Source organism: Anolis carolinensis, unplaced genomic scaffold, assembly GCF_035594765.1.
Source record: "Anolis carolinensis isolate JA03-04 unplaced genomic scaffold, rAnoCar3.1.pri scaffold_26, whole genome shotgun sequence".
Classification (NCBI taxonomy): Eukaryota; Metazoa; Chordata; class Lepidosauria; order Squamata; family Dactyloidae; genus Anolis; species Anolis carolinensis.
Window position 1 is genome coordinate 923,788 of NW_026943835.1, and position 16,108 is coordinate 939,895.

The 16,108-nt window shown below is 29.5% G+C and overlaps 1 protein-coding gene across 1 annotated transcript in view; it reads left to right on the forward strand.

Moving 5' to 3' along the window:
- The window catches only part of LOC134294864 (tetratricopeptide repeat protein 28-like), a 108,107-nt gene extending 102,442 nt beyond the window's left edge, over positions 1–5,665 (forward strand). Inside the window, exons 25-27 of the mRNA XM_062966640.1 lie at positions 3,360–4,658; positions 4,705–4,819; positions 4,889–5,665. Of these exons, the coding sequence (XP_062822710.1) occupies positions 3,360–3,910 (551 nt within the window). The 3' untranslated portion in view covers positions 3,911–4,658; positions 4,705–4,819; positions 4,889–5,665. The remainder of the gene's footprint in view (positions 1–3,359; positions 4,659–4,704; positions 4,820–4,888) is intronic.
- The last annotated feature ends 10,443 nt before the right edge of the window (positions 5,666–16,108 follow it).

Genomic DNA, 16,108 nt, shown 5'->3' on the forward strand with positions numbered 1-16,108 from the left:
TATTTTTATTGTTATTTTATTGTATTATGTTTGTATTACATTATAGCATAATTTTGTATTTTAATTAATTTATTATTTTATTTTATATTATATTGTATATTATTTTTGTTTTTAATTTATTTTACTATTTTTATTATATGATTTTATTGTATTGTTTTTAATTTATTATATTATCTTTATTGTTATTTTATTGTATTATGTTTGTATTATATTATAGCATAATTTTGTATTTTAATTAATTTATTATTTTATTTTATATTATATTGTATATTATTTTTGTTTTTAATTTATTTTACTATTTTTATTATATGATTTTATTGTATTGTTTTTAATTTATTATATTATTTTTATTGTTATTTTATTGTATTATGTTTGTATGACATTATAGCATAATTTTGTATTTTAATTAATTTATTATTTTATTTTATATTATATTGTATATTATTTTTGTTTTTAATTTATTTTACTATTTTTATTATATGATTTTATTGTATTGTTTTTAATTTATTATATTATCTTTATTGTTATTTTATTGTATTATGTTTGTATTATATTATAGCATAATTTTGTATTTTAATTAATTTATTATTTTATTTTATATTATATTGTATATTATTTTTGTTTTTAATTTATTTTACTATTTTTATTATATGATTTTATTGTATTGTTTTTAATTTATTATATTATTTTTATTGTTATTTTATTGTATTATGTTTGTATGACATTATAGCATAATTTTGTATTTTAATTAATTTATTATTTTATTTTATATTATATTGTATATTATTTTTGTTTTTAATTTATTTTACTATTTTTATTATATGATTTTATTGTATTGTTTTTAATTTATTATATTATTTTTATTGTTATTTTATTGTATTATGTTTGTATGACATTATATCATAATTTTGTATTTTAATTATTTTATTATTTTATTTTATATTATATTGTATATTATTTTTGTTTTTAATTTATTTTATTATTTTTATTATATGATTTTATTGTATTGTTTTTAATTTATTATATTATTTTTATTGTTATTTTATTGTATTATGTTTGTATTACATTATAGCATAATTTTGTATTTTAATTAATTTATTATTTTATTTTATATTATATTGTATATTATTTTTGTTTTTAATTTATTTTACTATTTTTATTATATGATTTTATTGTATTGTTTTTAATTTATTATATTATTTTTATTGTTATTTTATTGTATTATGTTTGTATTACATTATAGCATAATTTTGTATTTTAATTAATTTATTATTTTATTTTATATTATATTGTATATTATTTTTGTTTTTATTTTACTATTTTTATTATATGATTTTATTGTATTGTATTTTTATTATAGTATAATTTTGTATTTTAATTATATTAATCTTTTCATTTATTTTTCATTTAATTTTTTATTTTATTTTATATTATATTGTATATTATTTTTGTTTTTAATTTTTTAATTATTTTTATATTACTTTATCATATTATATTTTATTATATTATAGTATAATTTTGTATTTTAATTATATTAATATTTTTATTTCTTTATTTTATATTTAATTATTTTATTTTATATCATTGTATATTATTTTGTTTTTAATTTATTTTATAATTTTTATTATGTCATTTTATTGTATTGCATTATAGTATAATTTTATATTTTAATTATCTTAATATTTTTATTTCTTTATTTTATATTTTAGTTTATTATTTTATTTTATATTATTGCATATTATTTTTGTTTTTAATTTATTATTTTTATTATATTATTTTATCATATTGAATTTTTATTATATTATAGTATAATTTTGTATTTTGATTATACAGTATTTTTATTTATTTTACATTTTAATTTATTATTTTATATTATATTGCATATTATTTTTGGTTTTAATTTATTTTATTCTTTTGTTCGTATTATATTTTTATTACATTATAGTATAATTTTGTATTTTGATTATACAGTATTTTTATTTATTTTACATTTTAATTTATTATTTTATATTATATTGCATATTATTTTTGGTTTTAATTTATTTTATTCTTTTGATCATATTATATTTTTATTACATTATAGTATAATTTTGTATTTTGATTATACAGTATTTTTATTTATTTTACATTTTAATCTATTGTTTTATATTATATTGCATATTATTTTTGGTTTTAATTTATTTTATTCTTTTGATCATATTATATTTTTATTACATTATAGTATAATTTTGTATTTTGATTATAAGTATTATATTTTTATTACATTATAGTATAATTTTGCATTTTAATTATATTAAAAATTTATTTCTTTATTTTATATTTTAATTTATTACTTTGTTTTATATTGTATATTATTTTTGTTTTCAATTTATTTTATTCTTTTTATTTATTTATTGCATATTATATTACATAGGAATTATTATTATTATTATTATTATTATGCCATAGATGTGGGTGAAATGTCAGGAGAGGATGCTTCTGGAATATTTAATATGATTAAGGCATATTATATTACATAGGAATTATTATTATTATTATTATTATTATTATTATTATTATTATTATTATTATTATGCCATAGATGTGGGTGAAATGTCAGGAGAGGATGCTTCTGGAATATTTAATATGATTAAGGCATATTATATTACATAGGAATTATTATTATTATTATTATTATTATTATTATTATTATGCCATAGATGTGGGTGAAATGTCAGGAGAGGATGCTTCTGGAATATTTAATATGATTAAGGCATATTATATTACATAGGAATTATTATTATTATTATTATTATTATTATTATTATTATGCCATAGATGTGGGTGAAATGTCAGGAGAGGATGCTTCTGGAATATTTAATATGATTAAGGCATATTATATTACATAGGAATTATTATTATTATTATTATTATTATTATTATTATTATTATTATTATTATGCCATAGATGTGGGTGAAATGTCAGGAGAGGATGCTTCTGGAATATTTAATATGATTAAGGCATATTATTATATTTCATAGGCATATTTATTATTGTCTCCTGTATAAATTTAATGATATAATGATATATAGTAATATTATACTATACTAATATGATAATACATTGTCTATACATGTCATATTAATAATAATATCATGATGTAATACAATGTAATAATAATTATAATTCACTATTATCATTGTATATTTATATTACATGCAATATTACTAATAATATTGCGATATAGTTGTATAATATAATATATTGTATGTATATAGACTTGTAAACGTGACATATAAATGTCGCAAATAAATAAATAAATAAAATGAATATTATATTATATTATATTATATTATATTATATTATATTATATTGACAGACTGGGCGGAGGTCCCGAAGCGCCTGAGCCTGGACAGCTCCTCCTCCTTGGAGTCTTTGGCCTCCTCCTCGGCCCCGCCCCCTCTGCCCTTGGCCCCGCCCCTCTGTCCGAGCGGTCATCTCGGCCCCTCCTCGGACGCCCTGTCCCTCTACAGCCTCAGCTCCGTCGCTTCGTCTGCCCGGAGGGCCAAAGACGAGGACGAAGACGAGGACGAGGAGGAGGAGGAGGAGGAGGAGGACCACTACGGCGGCTTCTCCATCGTGTCCAGCGAGGCCGTGACCTTCTCCCCCGGCCCCAACTCCCCCTTCCAGGCGGTCAAGAAGGCCCTCGAAACCGGCGGGTCCGCGGAGCGGCGATTGTCCGAAGGAAGCGCCTTCCGACGCCCGGCTTCTACTTTGACCCCCGAGAGGGGCGTCCAGGCACTGCTCAACCTCTCCCCCCGCCACGGGGCTGACCGCTTGACCGCCGCCTTGCCGTCCATCCGGCCCAATGGGCGCAACAGCCGTTTCCTGCCCCCCTCTGGGCGCCTCTTCCCGTCTCCCAAGTGCTGAACCAGCGCACGTGGACTGGGCGGCCTCTGGGATTCCGGAACACGCCAACCGGCGTTGAGGGGTCGGGTTATTCGGACCCTCAGGAGGGTCAAGGGGATTATTCGGACCCTAGTGGACGTTGCCCTCAAGAGGTCTTCACTGAAGATCAAAGGGTCAGACATTTGGGTCTTATGGTCAACTGCTTATGTGGTCGTGTTACGGGGTCTTATGGTTAAGAAGTCAAACAATTGGGTCTTAGGGTCATCTCTATGGATTATTCGGACCCTGGTGGACATTACGGTCAAGAGGTCATTTCAATGGGTCATCTCTATGGATTAATCGGAACCTGATGGACATTACGGTCAAGAGGTCTTCACTGAAGATCAAAGGGTCAGACATTTGGGTCTTATGGTCAACTGCTTATGTGGTCGTGTTACGGGGTCTTATGGTTAAGAAGTCAAACAATTGGGTCTTAGGGTCATCTCTATGGATTATTCGGACCCTGGTGGACATTACGGTCAAGAGGTCATTTCAATGGGTCATCTCTATGGATTAATCGGAACCTGATGGACATTACAGTCAAGAGGTCAATCAATGGGTCAATGGGTCATCTTTATGGATTATTCAGACCCCAATGGACATTATGGTCAAGAGGTCATTTCAATGGGTCAACAATATGGATAGTTTGGATGGTCAAGAGGTCATTTCAATGGGTTAATGGGTCATCTTTATGGATTATTCAGACCCCGATGGACATTATGGTCAAGAGGTCATTTCAATGGGTCAACAATATGGATAGTTTGGATGGTCAAGAGGTCATTTCAATGGGTCAATGGGTCATCTTTATGGATTATTCAGACCCTGATGGACATTATGGTCAAGAGGTCATTTCAATGGGTCAACACTATGGATAGTTTGGATGTTCAAGAGGTCATTTCAATGGGTTAATGGGTCATCTTTATGGATTATTCGGACCCTGGTGGACATTATGGTCAAGAGGTCATTTCAATGGGTCAATGGGTCATCTTTATGGATTATTCAGACCCCGATGGACATTATGGTCAAGAGGTCATTTCAATGTGTCAACAATATGGATAGTTTGGATGGTCAAGAGGTCATTTCAATGGGTTAATGGGTCATCTTTATGGATTATTCAGACCCCAATGGACATTATGGTCAAGAGGTCATTTCAATGGGTCATCTCTATGGATTAATCGGAACCTGATGGACATTACAGTCAAGAGGTCAATCAATGGGTTAATGGGTCATCTTTATGGATTATTCAGACCCCGATGGACATTATGGTCAAGAGGTCATTTCAATGGGTCAACAATATGGATAGTTTGGATGGTCAAGAGGTCATTTCAATGGGTCATCTTTATGGATTATTCAGACCCTGATGGACATTATGGTCAAGAGGTCATTTCAATGGGTCAACACTATGGATAGTTTGGATGTTCAAGAGGTCATTTCAATGGGTTAATGGGTCATCTCTATGGATTATTCAGACCCCAATGGACATTATGGTCAAGAGGTCATTTCAATGGGTCAACACTATGGATAGTTTGGATGTTCAAGAGGTCATTTCAATGGGTTAATGGGTCATCTTTATGGATTATTCAGACCCCGATGGACATTATGGTCAAGAGGTCATTTCAATGGGTCAATGGGTCATCTTTATGGATTATTCAGACCCCGATGGACATTATGGTCAAGAGGTCATTTCAATGTGTCAACAATATGGATAGTTTGGATGGTCAAGAGGTCATTTCAATGGGTTAATGGGTCATCTTTATGGATTATTCGGACCCTGGTGGATATTGTGGTCAAGTGGTCATTTCAATGGGTCAATAGGTCAGTGGTATGGATTGTTCAGATCCTGATGGACATTATGGTCAAGAGGTCATTTCAATGGATCAATGGGTCCTCTCTGTGGTTTATTCAGACCTTGATGGACATTATGGTCAAGGGTCAATCAGTGGGTCAATGGGTCATCTTTTTGGATTATTCGGACCCTGATGGACATTACAGTCAATAGGTCATTTCAGTGGGTGAATGGGTCATCTCTATGGATTTTTCAGACCCCAAAGGACATTCCCATCAAGAGGTCATTCCAGTTAAGTTCAAGAGGTCATTTGGTGACCCTCCCCCCAGTAAGGTCAAGTGGTCAAGAGGTCAGACCGTTGGGTCTTAAGGTCAACTCTGAATTACTCTGAAGGACATTACAGTCAATAGTTCATTTCAATTAAGGTCAAGAGATCATTCAGTGCCCTCATAAGGTTTAGTGGTCAGTCATGAGGTCAAGAGGTCAGATGATTGGGTCTTGTGGTCAACTCTCCGGATTATTCAGACCCTGATGGACATTACGCACAAGAGATCAGTTCACTTAAGGTCAAGAGGTCAATCAACAGGTCAAATTATTATGGTCAACCGGTCAAGGGGTTTTGTATTATGGGGTCTTATGGTCAACTCTGAATTATTCAGACTGATGGGCATTACAGTCAAGAGGTCATTTCACTCAAGGTCAAGCGGTCAATTAGTGGGTCAACTGGTCAAGGGGTCATATTGTGGTCAACGCTTCAAATCATTCAGACTCTGACAGATGTTATGCTCAAGAGGTCATTTCAGCTAAGGTTAAGAGGTCATTGATGAGGTCAAAGGGCCAGAACGTTTGAGTCTTATGGCCATCTCTATGGATTATTCAGATGCCAATGGACATTATGGTCAATCAGTCATTTCAGTTGAGAGGTCATTCGGTGAGGTTAAGTGGTCACTCATGAGGTCAAGAAGTCAGATGATTGGGTCTGAGGGTCAACTCAGACCCTGGTGGACATTACGGTCAAGAGGCCATTTGAATGAAGTCATTTGGTGACCCCCATAAGGTCAAGGGGTCAATGAACAGGTCAGACAATTTGGGGGTCAACAAAGGTCATGAGACCAATCTTGACCTTCATTGTGGTCATTCCGTCATATGACCAAGACATGAAGCTCAAGTGGTCAGTCAAGGGGTCAATCTTGACCTTCCTTGTGGTCATTCCTTCATATGACCAAGAAAATGAAGCTCAAGTGGTCAGTTGGGGTCAAGGGGTCAATCATGACCTTCCTTGGGGTCATTCCTTTGTATTACCGGGACATGAAGCTCAAGTGGTCAGTTGGGGTCAAGGGGTCAATCATGACCTTCCTTGTGGTCATTCCTTTGTATTACCGGGACATGAAGCTCAAGTGGTCAGTTGGGGTCAAGGGGTCAATCATGACCTTCCTTGTGGTCATTCCTTTGTATTACCGGGACATGAAGCTCAAGTGGTCAGTTGGGGTCAAGGGGTCAATCATGACCTTCCTTGTGGTCATTCCTTTGTATTACCGGGACATGAAGCTCAAGTGGTCAGTTGGGGTCAAGTGGTCAATCTTGACCTTCCTTGGGGTCATTCCTTTGTATTACCGGGACATGAAGCTCAAGTGGTCAGTTGGGGTCAAGGGGTCAATCATGACCTTCCTTGGGGTCATTCCTTTGTATTACCGGGACATGAAGCTCAAGTGGTCAGTTGGGGTCAAGGGGTCAATCATGACCTTCCTTGTGGTCATTCCTTTGTATTACCGGGACATGAAGCTCAAGTGGTCAGTTGGGGTCAAGGGGTCAATCATGACCTTCCTTGTGGTCATTCCTTTGTATTACCGGGACATGAAGCTCAAGTGGTCAGTTGGGGTCAAGGGGTCAATCATGACCTTCCTTGTGGTCATTCCTTTGTATTACCGGGACATGAAGCTCAAGTGGTCAGTTGGGGTCAAGTGGTCAATCTTGACCTTCCTTGGGGTCATTCCTTTGTATTACCGGGACATGAAGCTCAAGTGGTCAGTTGGGGTCAAGGGGTCAATCATGACCTTCCTTGGGGTCATTCCTTTGTATTACCGGGACATGAAGCTCAAGTGGTCAGTTGGGGTCAAGTGGTCAATCTTGACCTTCCTTGGGGTCATTCCTTTGTATTACCGGGACATGAAGCTCAAGTGGTCAGTTGGGGTCAAGGGGTCAATCTTGACCTTCCTTGGGGTCATTCCTTTGTATTACCGGGACATGAAGCTCAAGTGGTCAGTTGGGGTCAAGGGGTCAATCATGACCTTCCTTGTGGTCATTCCTTTGTATTACCGGGACATGAAGCTCAAGTGGTCAGTTGGGGTCAAGGGGTCAATCATGACCTTCCTTGGCGTCATTCCTTTGTATTACCGGGACATGAAGCTCAAGTGGTCAGTTGGGGTCAAGGGGTCAATCTTGACCTTCCTTGGCGTCATTCCTTTGTATTACCGGGACATGAAGCTCAAGTGGTCAGTTGGGGTCAAGGGGTCAATCATGACCTTCCTTGTGGTCATTTCTTTGTATGAAGCTCAAGCGGTCAGTTTAGTTGACCTTAAGGTCATTGGATGACCACTCAAATGGGGAAAACGCACACAAATATTATTATTATTCAGACACTAAGTTTTCGAGGGAGCGGTCAGTTGCCGGACCTTCAGATTTCGGAGGTCGAAAGATTAGCTATTTAATTAAGGGATGGACACAATTAACATTTTAATAGTTTTTCTGTTATCTGGACATTAAGGTTCGGAGGTCCAAAGTGGTATCGAATGGTCAGTGCTAATTAATAATACAATAATAATAATAATAGAGTCCCATCTATGCATCTCTCTCTCAGGACGGCTTCCCCTTTAAGTATTTAGGGGGCGTGGCCTATGCAAATGAGTTCTCCCATTACACCACAAATGCTTCCGTTTTCCTTTTACGGTGCTTATCGGAGTGTCCGGAAACACACAAATTATTTGTTGTTGTTTATTCTTGTTGTTTACTGTCGTCTTTTTTTACGAAACAAAAATTTGCATGTCTCGCCATAAGCAATAAAAGCATCGGTCGTAATGCCTTTGGATGGAAACCACGAGGGAAGGATTTTAATTTATTTGTTTGGGGAATATTTTTCTGTATTTGTTTCTGTCATTTAATACGGGAGAAATAATATTCATATTATGCAAATATCAATGTAATATGCGTATTATTTGCATTAATTAATTATAAATATGCATATTAATTATTTGGATGTTAATAATTCATATTGATTCAGGAAAATATGGAAAATTCATTTGGACAAAAATATGGAAAATTAGGAAAAATATGGGAAATTAATTCTGAAAAAAATGAAAAGTTAATTGGGAAAAGTGTGAAAAAATTGGGGGGAAATTAATTCAGAAACGTAGATGAAATTAATTAGGAAATATATGGGAAATAAATTTGGAAAAATATAGGAAATTAATTTGGGAAGAAATGGAAAATAAAATCAGAAAAAATATGGGAAATTAATTCAGGAAAAATGGAAAATTAGGAAAAATATGGGAAATTAATTCTGAAACAAATGGAAAATAAACTAGGGAAAATATGGGAAATTCAGAAAAAATGGGAAATTCAGAAAAAATGGGAAATAATTTGGGGGAGAATATAGGAAATTAATTTGGAAAAAATGGAAAATTGGGAAAAATATGGGAAAAATCAGGAAAAAAAAGGAAAAATGGGCAAAAATAAAAATATATGGGACATTTGGAAAAATGGAAAATAAATTTGGGAAAAAATGGAAAAAAATATGGAAGAATAAATTTTAAAAATATATAGAAAATTAATTTGGAAAATAGATTATTTGGGAGAAATATGGAAAATCAATTATGAAAAGAAATTCTTCCAATTATGGAAGAAAAAACTGATTAATTTGGAAAAATATTATAAATTTTAAAATATATAGAATACAGAAATAAATACAGAAAAATATGCAAAAAATACACAAATAAGTAGAGGAAAAATACACCAAAAATGCACAAATACACAAATACGAAAAAATTACACAAAAAAACACGCACGTCACTTCTTGTTTATGAAGTTGAAATATGCTTTTGTAAATGGATTATTATTATTATCTCTGTCTCTGCATTCAGTCTTTTTATATATATTTCCTTGTAAAAAGAATTTGATATTTTTATTGCTTAAAAAAAAGAAGAAAAAACACACCAAAAAAGGGCATTTTGGCCTCTTCCTTTGTGATTTCTGTGTCTTATTAAAAAAAAAGCATGAGATTTCTATCGTTTCTGCCTATTATTATTACTACTTACTTTTATTATTTTTATTAATATTTCATTCAGTTATTAATATATGAATATTTCAATATATTTTTTTATATTTTCATCATTAATAGTAATAATATATGTGCTATTGTTTTGTTAGGTTTATATTTAAATACATTTATTATTTCATTATTTTCATTATATTTTATTAAAATAATTTATTTATTTATTTATTTATTTTATTTCAAATATTTCTATCCCGCCCTTCTCACCCGGAGGGACTCAATTGGCAACAATTCGATGCCGATACATCATTAAAAACAACAACATATAAAAAATACAACCAATTAAATACAGTATCTATATATATAAAAGGCTCTTGGCATCACGGCAACTCACAAAACAGCAAAACCCAACGCCCACCAAACTCTAAAATTGGCAACACAATAAAAGAAAAGAAAAATAAATTCCTAATTAGAGGGAGAGGAATAATTGTTTTTATCCAGTTGCTGCCAGTTAGAAGGCTAAGCTCCGCCCACTTGGTCTCCTAGCAACCCACTCAGTCCAGGGGACTGTAATATTATTAGTAATATTATATGTAATATAGAATATATAATTAATATTATTATATGGTATTATTATTAGTGTTATATTGTGTTACATTATAATATTATTATCAATATTATATGTACATACAATATATTATATTATTAGCATCGCACAATATTAGCATTATATATTACTATATTGAACTATACCACTATACTGTAATATTATTAGTAATATTATATGTAATATAGAATATATAATTAATATTATTATATGGTATTATTATTAGTGTTATATTGTGTTACATTATAATATTATTATCAATATTATATGTACATACAATATATTATATTATTAGCATCGCACAATATTAGCATTATATATTACTATATTGAACTATACCACTATACTGTAATATTATTATTAATATTATACGTAATATAGAATATATAATTAATATTATTATATGGTATTATTATTAGTGTTATATTGTGTTACATTATAATATTATTATCAATATTATATGTAGATACAATATATTATATTATTAGCATCGCACAATATTAGCATTATATATTACTATATTGAACTATACCACTATACTGTAATATTATTATTAATATTATACGTAATATAGAATATATAATTAATATTATTATATGGTATTATTATTAGTGTTATATTGTGTTACATTATAATATTATTATCAATATTATATGTAGATACAATATATTATATTATTAGCATAGCACAGTATTAGCATTATATATTACTATGTTGAACTATACCACTATACTGTAATATTAGTATTAATATTATACGTAATATAGAATATATAATTAATATTATTATATGGTATTATTATTAGTGTTATATTGTGTTACATTATAATATTATGATCAATATTATATGTAGATACAATATATTATATTATTAGCATAGCATAATATTAGCATTATATATTACTATATTGAACTATACCACTATACTGTAATATTATATGTAATATATAACATATAATTAATATTATTATATGGCATTATTAATATTATATTGTATTACATTATAATATTATTATCAATATTATATGTACATACAATATATTATATTATTAGCATCACACAGTATTAGCATTATATATTACTATATTGAACTATACCACTATACTGTAATATTATATGTAATATATATCATATAATTAATATTATTATATGGCATTATTAATATTATATTGTGGAGTCCAGATAATCCAGTTCAAAACATTATAAATCTATATCTATAAATGAGTGATGGCATCGCGGCGACGCACAAAACAACAAAACTACAGGCCCCCCAACCTCGAAATTTGACAACACAACCCATCATCCACGCCTCTAGGTTGATACAACAAAAAAGAAAAGAAAAATAAAGTTCTAATTAGAGAGAGAGAGGAATAATTGTTTTTATCCAGTTGCTGCCAGTTAGAAGGCTAAGCTCCGCCCACTTGGTCTCCTAGCAACCCACTCAGCCCAGGGGACCCTTGACCTTAACTACCACCAATTCCTCAATACTTTATTTCCCAGACCACCAGACTTCGCCACAGCAACGCGTGGCCGGGCACAGCTAGTCTATATATATAAAAGGCTTTTGGCATCACGGCAACTCACAAAACAACAAAACCCAACGCCCACCAAACTCTAAAATTGGCAACACAATCCATCATCCCTGCCTCCAGTAAGATACAACACAATCACACAAAAAATGTGTGTGGGAGTTCAAGTGTTTGAAAGTACTGCAAATCCCATCCTCCATGGCCCATCATCCCCCAAACGGCACCAGGACGTACATTGGGTCATAGGGGTTCTGTGTGCCAAGTTTGGTCCAGATCCGTCACTGGTGGGCATTGCAAGAGTGTGTGGGAGTTCAAGTGTTTGAAAGTACTGCAAATCCCATCCTCCATGGCCCATCATCCCCCAAACGGCACCAGGACGTACAATGGGTCATAGGGGTTCTGTGTGCCAAGTTTGGTCCAGATCCGTCACTGGTGGGCATTGCAATAGTGTGTGGGAGTTCAAGTGTTTGAAAGTACTGCAAATCCCATCCTCCATGGCCCATCATCCCCAAACGGCACCAGGACGTACAATGGGTCATAGGGGTTTTGTGTGCCAAGTTTGGTCCAGATCCGTCACTGGTGGGCATTGCAATAGTGTGTGGGAGTTCAAGTGTTTGAAAGTACTGCAAATCCCATCCTCCATGGCCCATCATCCCCAAACGGCACCAGGACGTACAATGGGTCATAGGGGTTCTGTGTGCCAAGTTTGGTCCATGTCAGTGATTCCTGGTGGTTACAGTGGCTTGTGGAAGTGGCGGCCAATCAGAAAGTTGCCACATACAAACATACAAACATTCACTTTTATTATTTTATATATATATATATATATATATACATATATATGATATAGATTGTATTATATTGTATCAACCTAGAGGCGTGGATGATGGGTTGTGTCGTCAAATTTCGAGGTGGTTTTGTGCGTCGCCGTGATGCCATCACTCTTTTATATATATATATAGATTGTATTCTATATATATATAAAAGGCTTTTGGCATCACGGCAACTCACAAAACAACAAAACCCAACACCCACCAAACTCTAAAAATTGGCAACACAATCCATCATCCCTGCCTCCAGTGAGATACAACACAATCACACAAAAAATACAATCACAACACCCCCCAAAAAAAGGCCAAAACCCACAACAGGCCATGTGCCATGCTTTCTATATTTTGTAATATATATATATATATATATATATATATATATATATATATATGATATAGATTGTATTATATTGTATCAACCTAGAGGCGTGGATGATGGGTTGTGTCGTCAAATTTCGAGGTTGTTTTGTGCGTTGCCGTGATGCCATCACTCTTTTATATATATAGATCAGGGGTCCCCAAACTAATAATATTATAATGTAATACAATATAACACTAATAATAATACCATATAATAATATTAATTATATATCCTATATTACATATAATATTACTAATAATATTACAGTATAGTGGTATAGTTCAATAAAGTAATATATAATGCTAATATTGTGCTATGCTAATAATATAATATATTGTATGTACATATAATATTGATAATAATATTATAATGTTATACAATATAACACTAATAATACCATATAATATTATTAATTATATATTCTATATTACATATAATATTACTAATAATATTACAGTATAGTGGTATAGTTCAATATAGTAATATATAATGCTAATATTGTGCGATGCTAATAATATAATATATTGTATGTACATATAATATTGATAATAATATTATAATGTTATACAATATAACACTAATAATAATACCATATAATATTATTAATTATATATTCTATATTACATATAATATTACTAATAATATTACAGTATAGTGGTATAGTTCAATATAGTAATATATAATGCTAATATTGTGCGATGCTAATAATATAATATATTGTATATACATATAATATTGATAATAATATTATAATGTTATACAATATAACACTAATAATACCATATAATAATATTAATTATATGTTATATATTACATATAATATTACAGTATAGTGGTATAGTTCAATATAGTAATATTTAATGCTAATATTGTGCTATGCTAATAATATATATAGTTTTGTTGTTTTGTGCGTCGCCGTGATGCCATCACTCTTTTATATATATAGATGTAATATATAATATATAAATATATATAGTTTTGTTGTTTTGTGAATTGCCGTGATGCCATCACTCTTTTATATATATAGATGTAATACATAATATATAATTAATATTATTATATGGTATTACTATTAGTATTATATTGTATATCATATTAAAATGTATCATTTTAGGCTAGGGAAATCTTGTGCAATATATTTAGGCCCAGAAATCAGCAGTAGTCCAATGTAATTACTCAAAAACCTGCCGATTATTAAATTATTTTTATAAAATAAAATTATAAAAATTATTTTTTCTTGTTTTATTTGTATTTATTTTTTATTCTTTTATTAACACTGGGCTGAGTGGGTTGCTAGGAGACCAAGTGGGCGGAGCTTAGCCTTCTAAGTGGCAGCAATTGGATAAAAACAATTATTCCTCTCCCTCTAATTAGGAATTTATTTTTCTTTTCTTTTTGTTGTATCAACCTAGAGGCATGGATGATGGGTTGTGATGTCAATTTTCGAGGTTGTGGGGTGTTTACTTTTGTTGTTTTGTGCGCTGCCGTGATGCCATCACTCTTTTATATATATATTATTAAATTATATATAATATAATAATAAAATAAAATATTGAAAGAATATAATGAAAATAATATAGTGTAGTAAAATAACAGAAAATAAATTATGGAACATAATAGTAACATCATTAATATAATAAATATATAATAATACAGTAATATAATAATATAATATAAGATAGTAATATAACAATATTACTTTATTGAACTATACCACTATACCGTAATAATATATGTAATATATAACATATAATTAATATTATTATATGGTATTATTAGTATTATATTGTATAACATTATAATATTATTATCAATATTATATGTAGATACAATATATTATATTATTAGCATCGCACAATATTAGCATTATATATTACTTTATTGAACTATACCACTATACTGTAATATTATATATAATATATAACATATAATTAATATTATTATATGGCATTATTAATATTATATTGTATAACATTATAATATTATTATCAATATTATATGTGCATACAATATATTATATTATTAGCATAGCACAATATTAGCATTATATATTACTATATTGAACTATACCACTATACTGTAATATTATATGTAATATATAATATATAATTAATATTATATGGCATTATTAATATTATATTCTTTCAATATTTTATTTTATTATTATATTATATATAATTTAATAATTATATATATATATATATATATATATATATATATATATATATATATATATAATCTAATTTTGTTACATTATTTTATATTTTGCCTCAATGTTATTTTTATTTTATTCTATTCAATATTCTATTCAATATTTTATTTTATTCACTATATTATAATGTATTTATTATGTATTTTACTTCATTGTATTTATTGTTATATTATTATATTAATTATTATTATTTATATTTACATTTTATTTGTCATAAATTAAATAATATATAATTTTTGTATTATTTTATTAATATATAAATATGTTTTGTTCTATTTTATAATATAATATAAATAATAATATGAATATTATGTTTAAGTACTTTCTTAATGTATTAATTTTTTATATTACTATTTTATTCATTATAATATTTTAATTTTTTATTTTATCTATTCTTATAATATGAATAATAATATGAACATTAGAATATGTTTATTTTCTTCATGTATTAATTAATTTATTATTATATTACTATTTTATTCATTATATTTTATTTTATTATATTTTCTTATACAGTTATTAATTTTTTTATCTATATGAATATGAATATTATATGTTTTAATTATTTTCTTAATGTATTAATTAATTT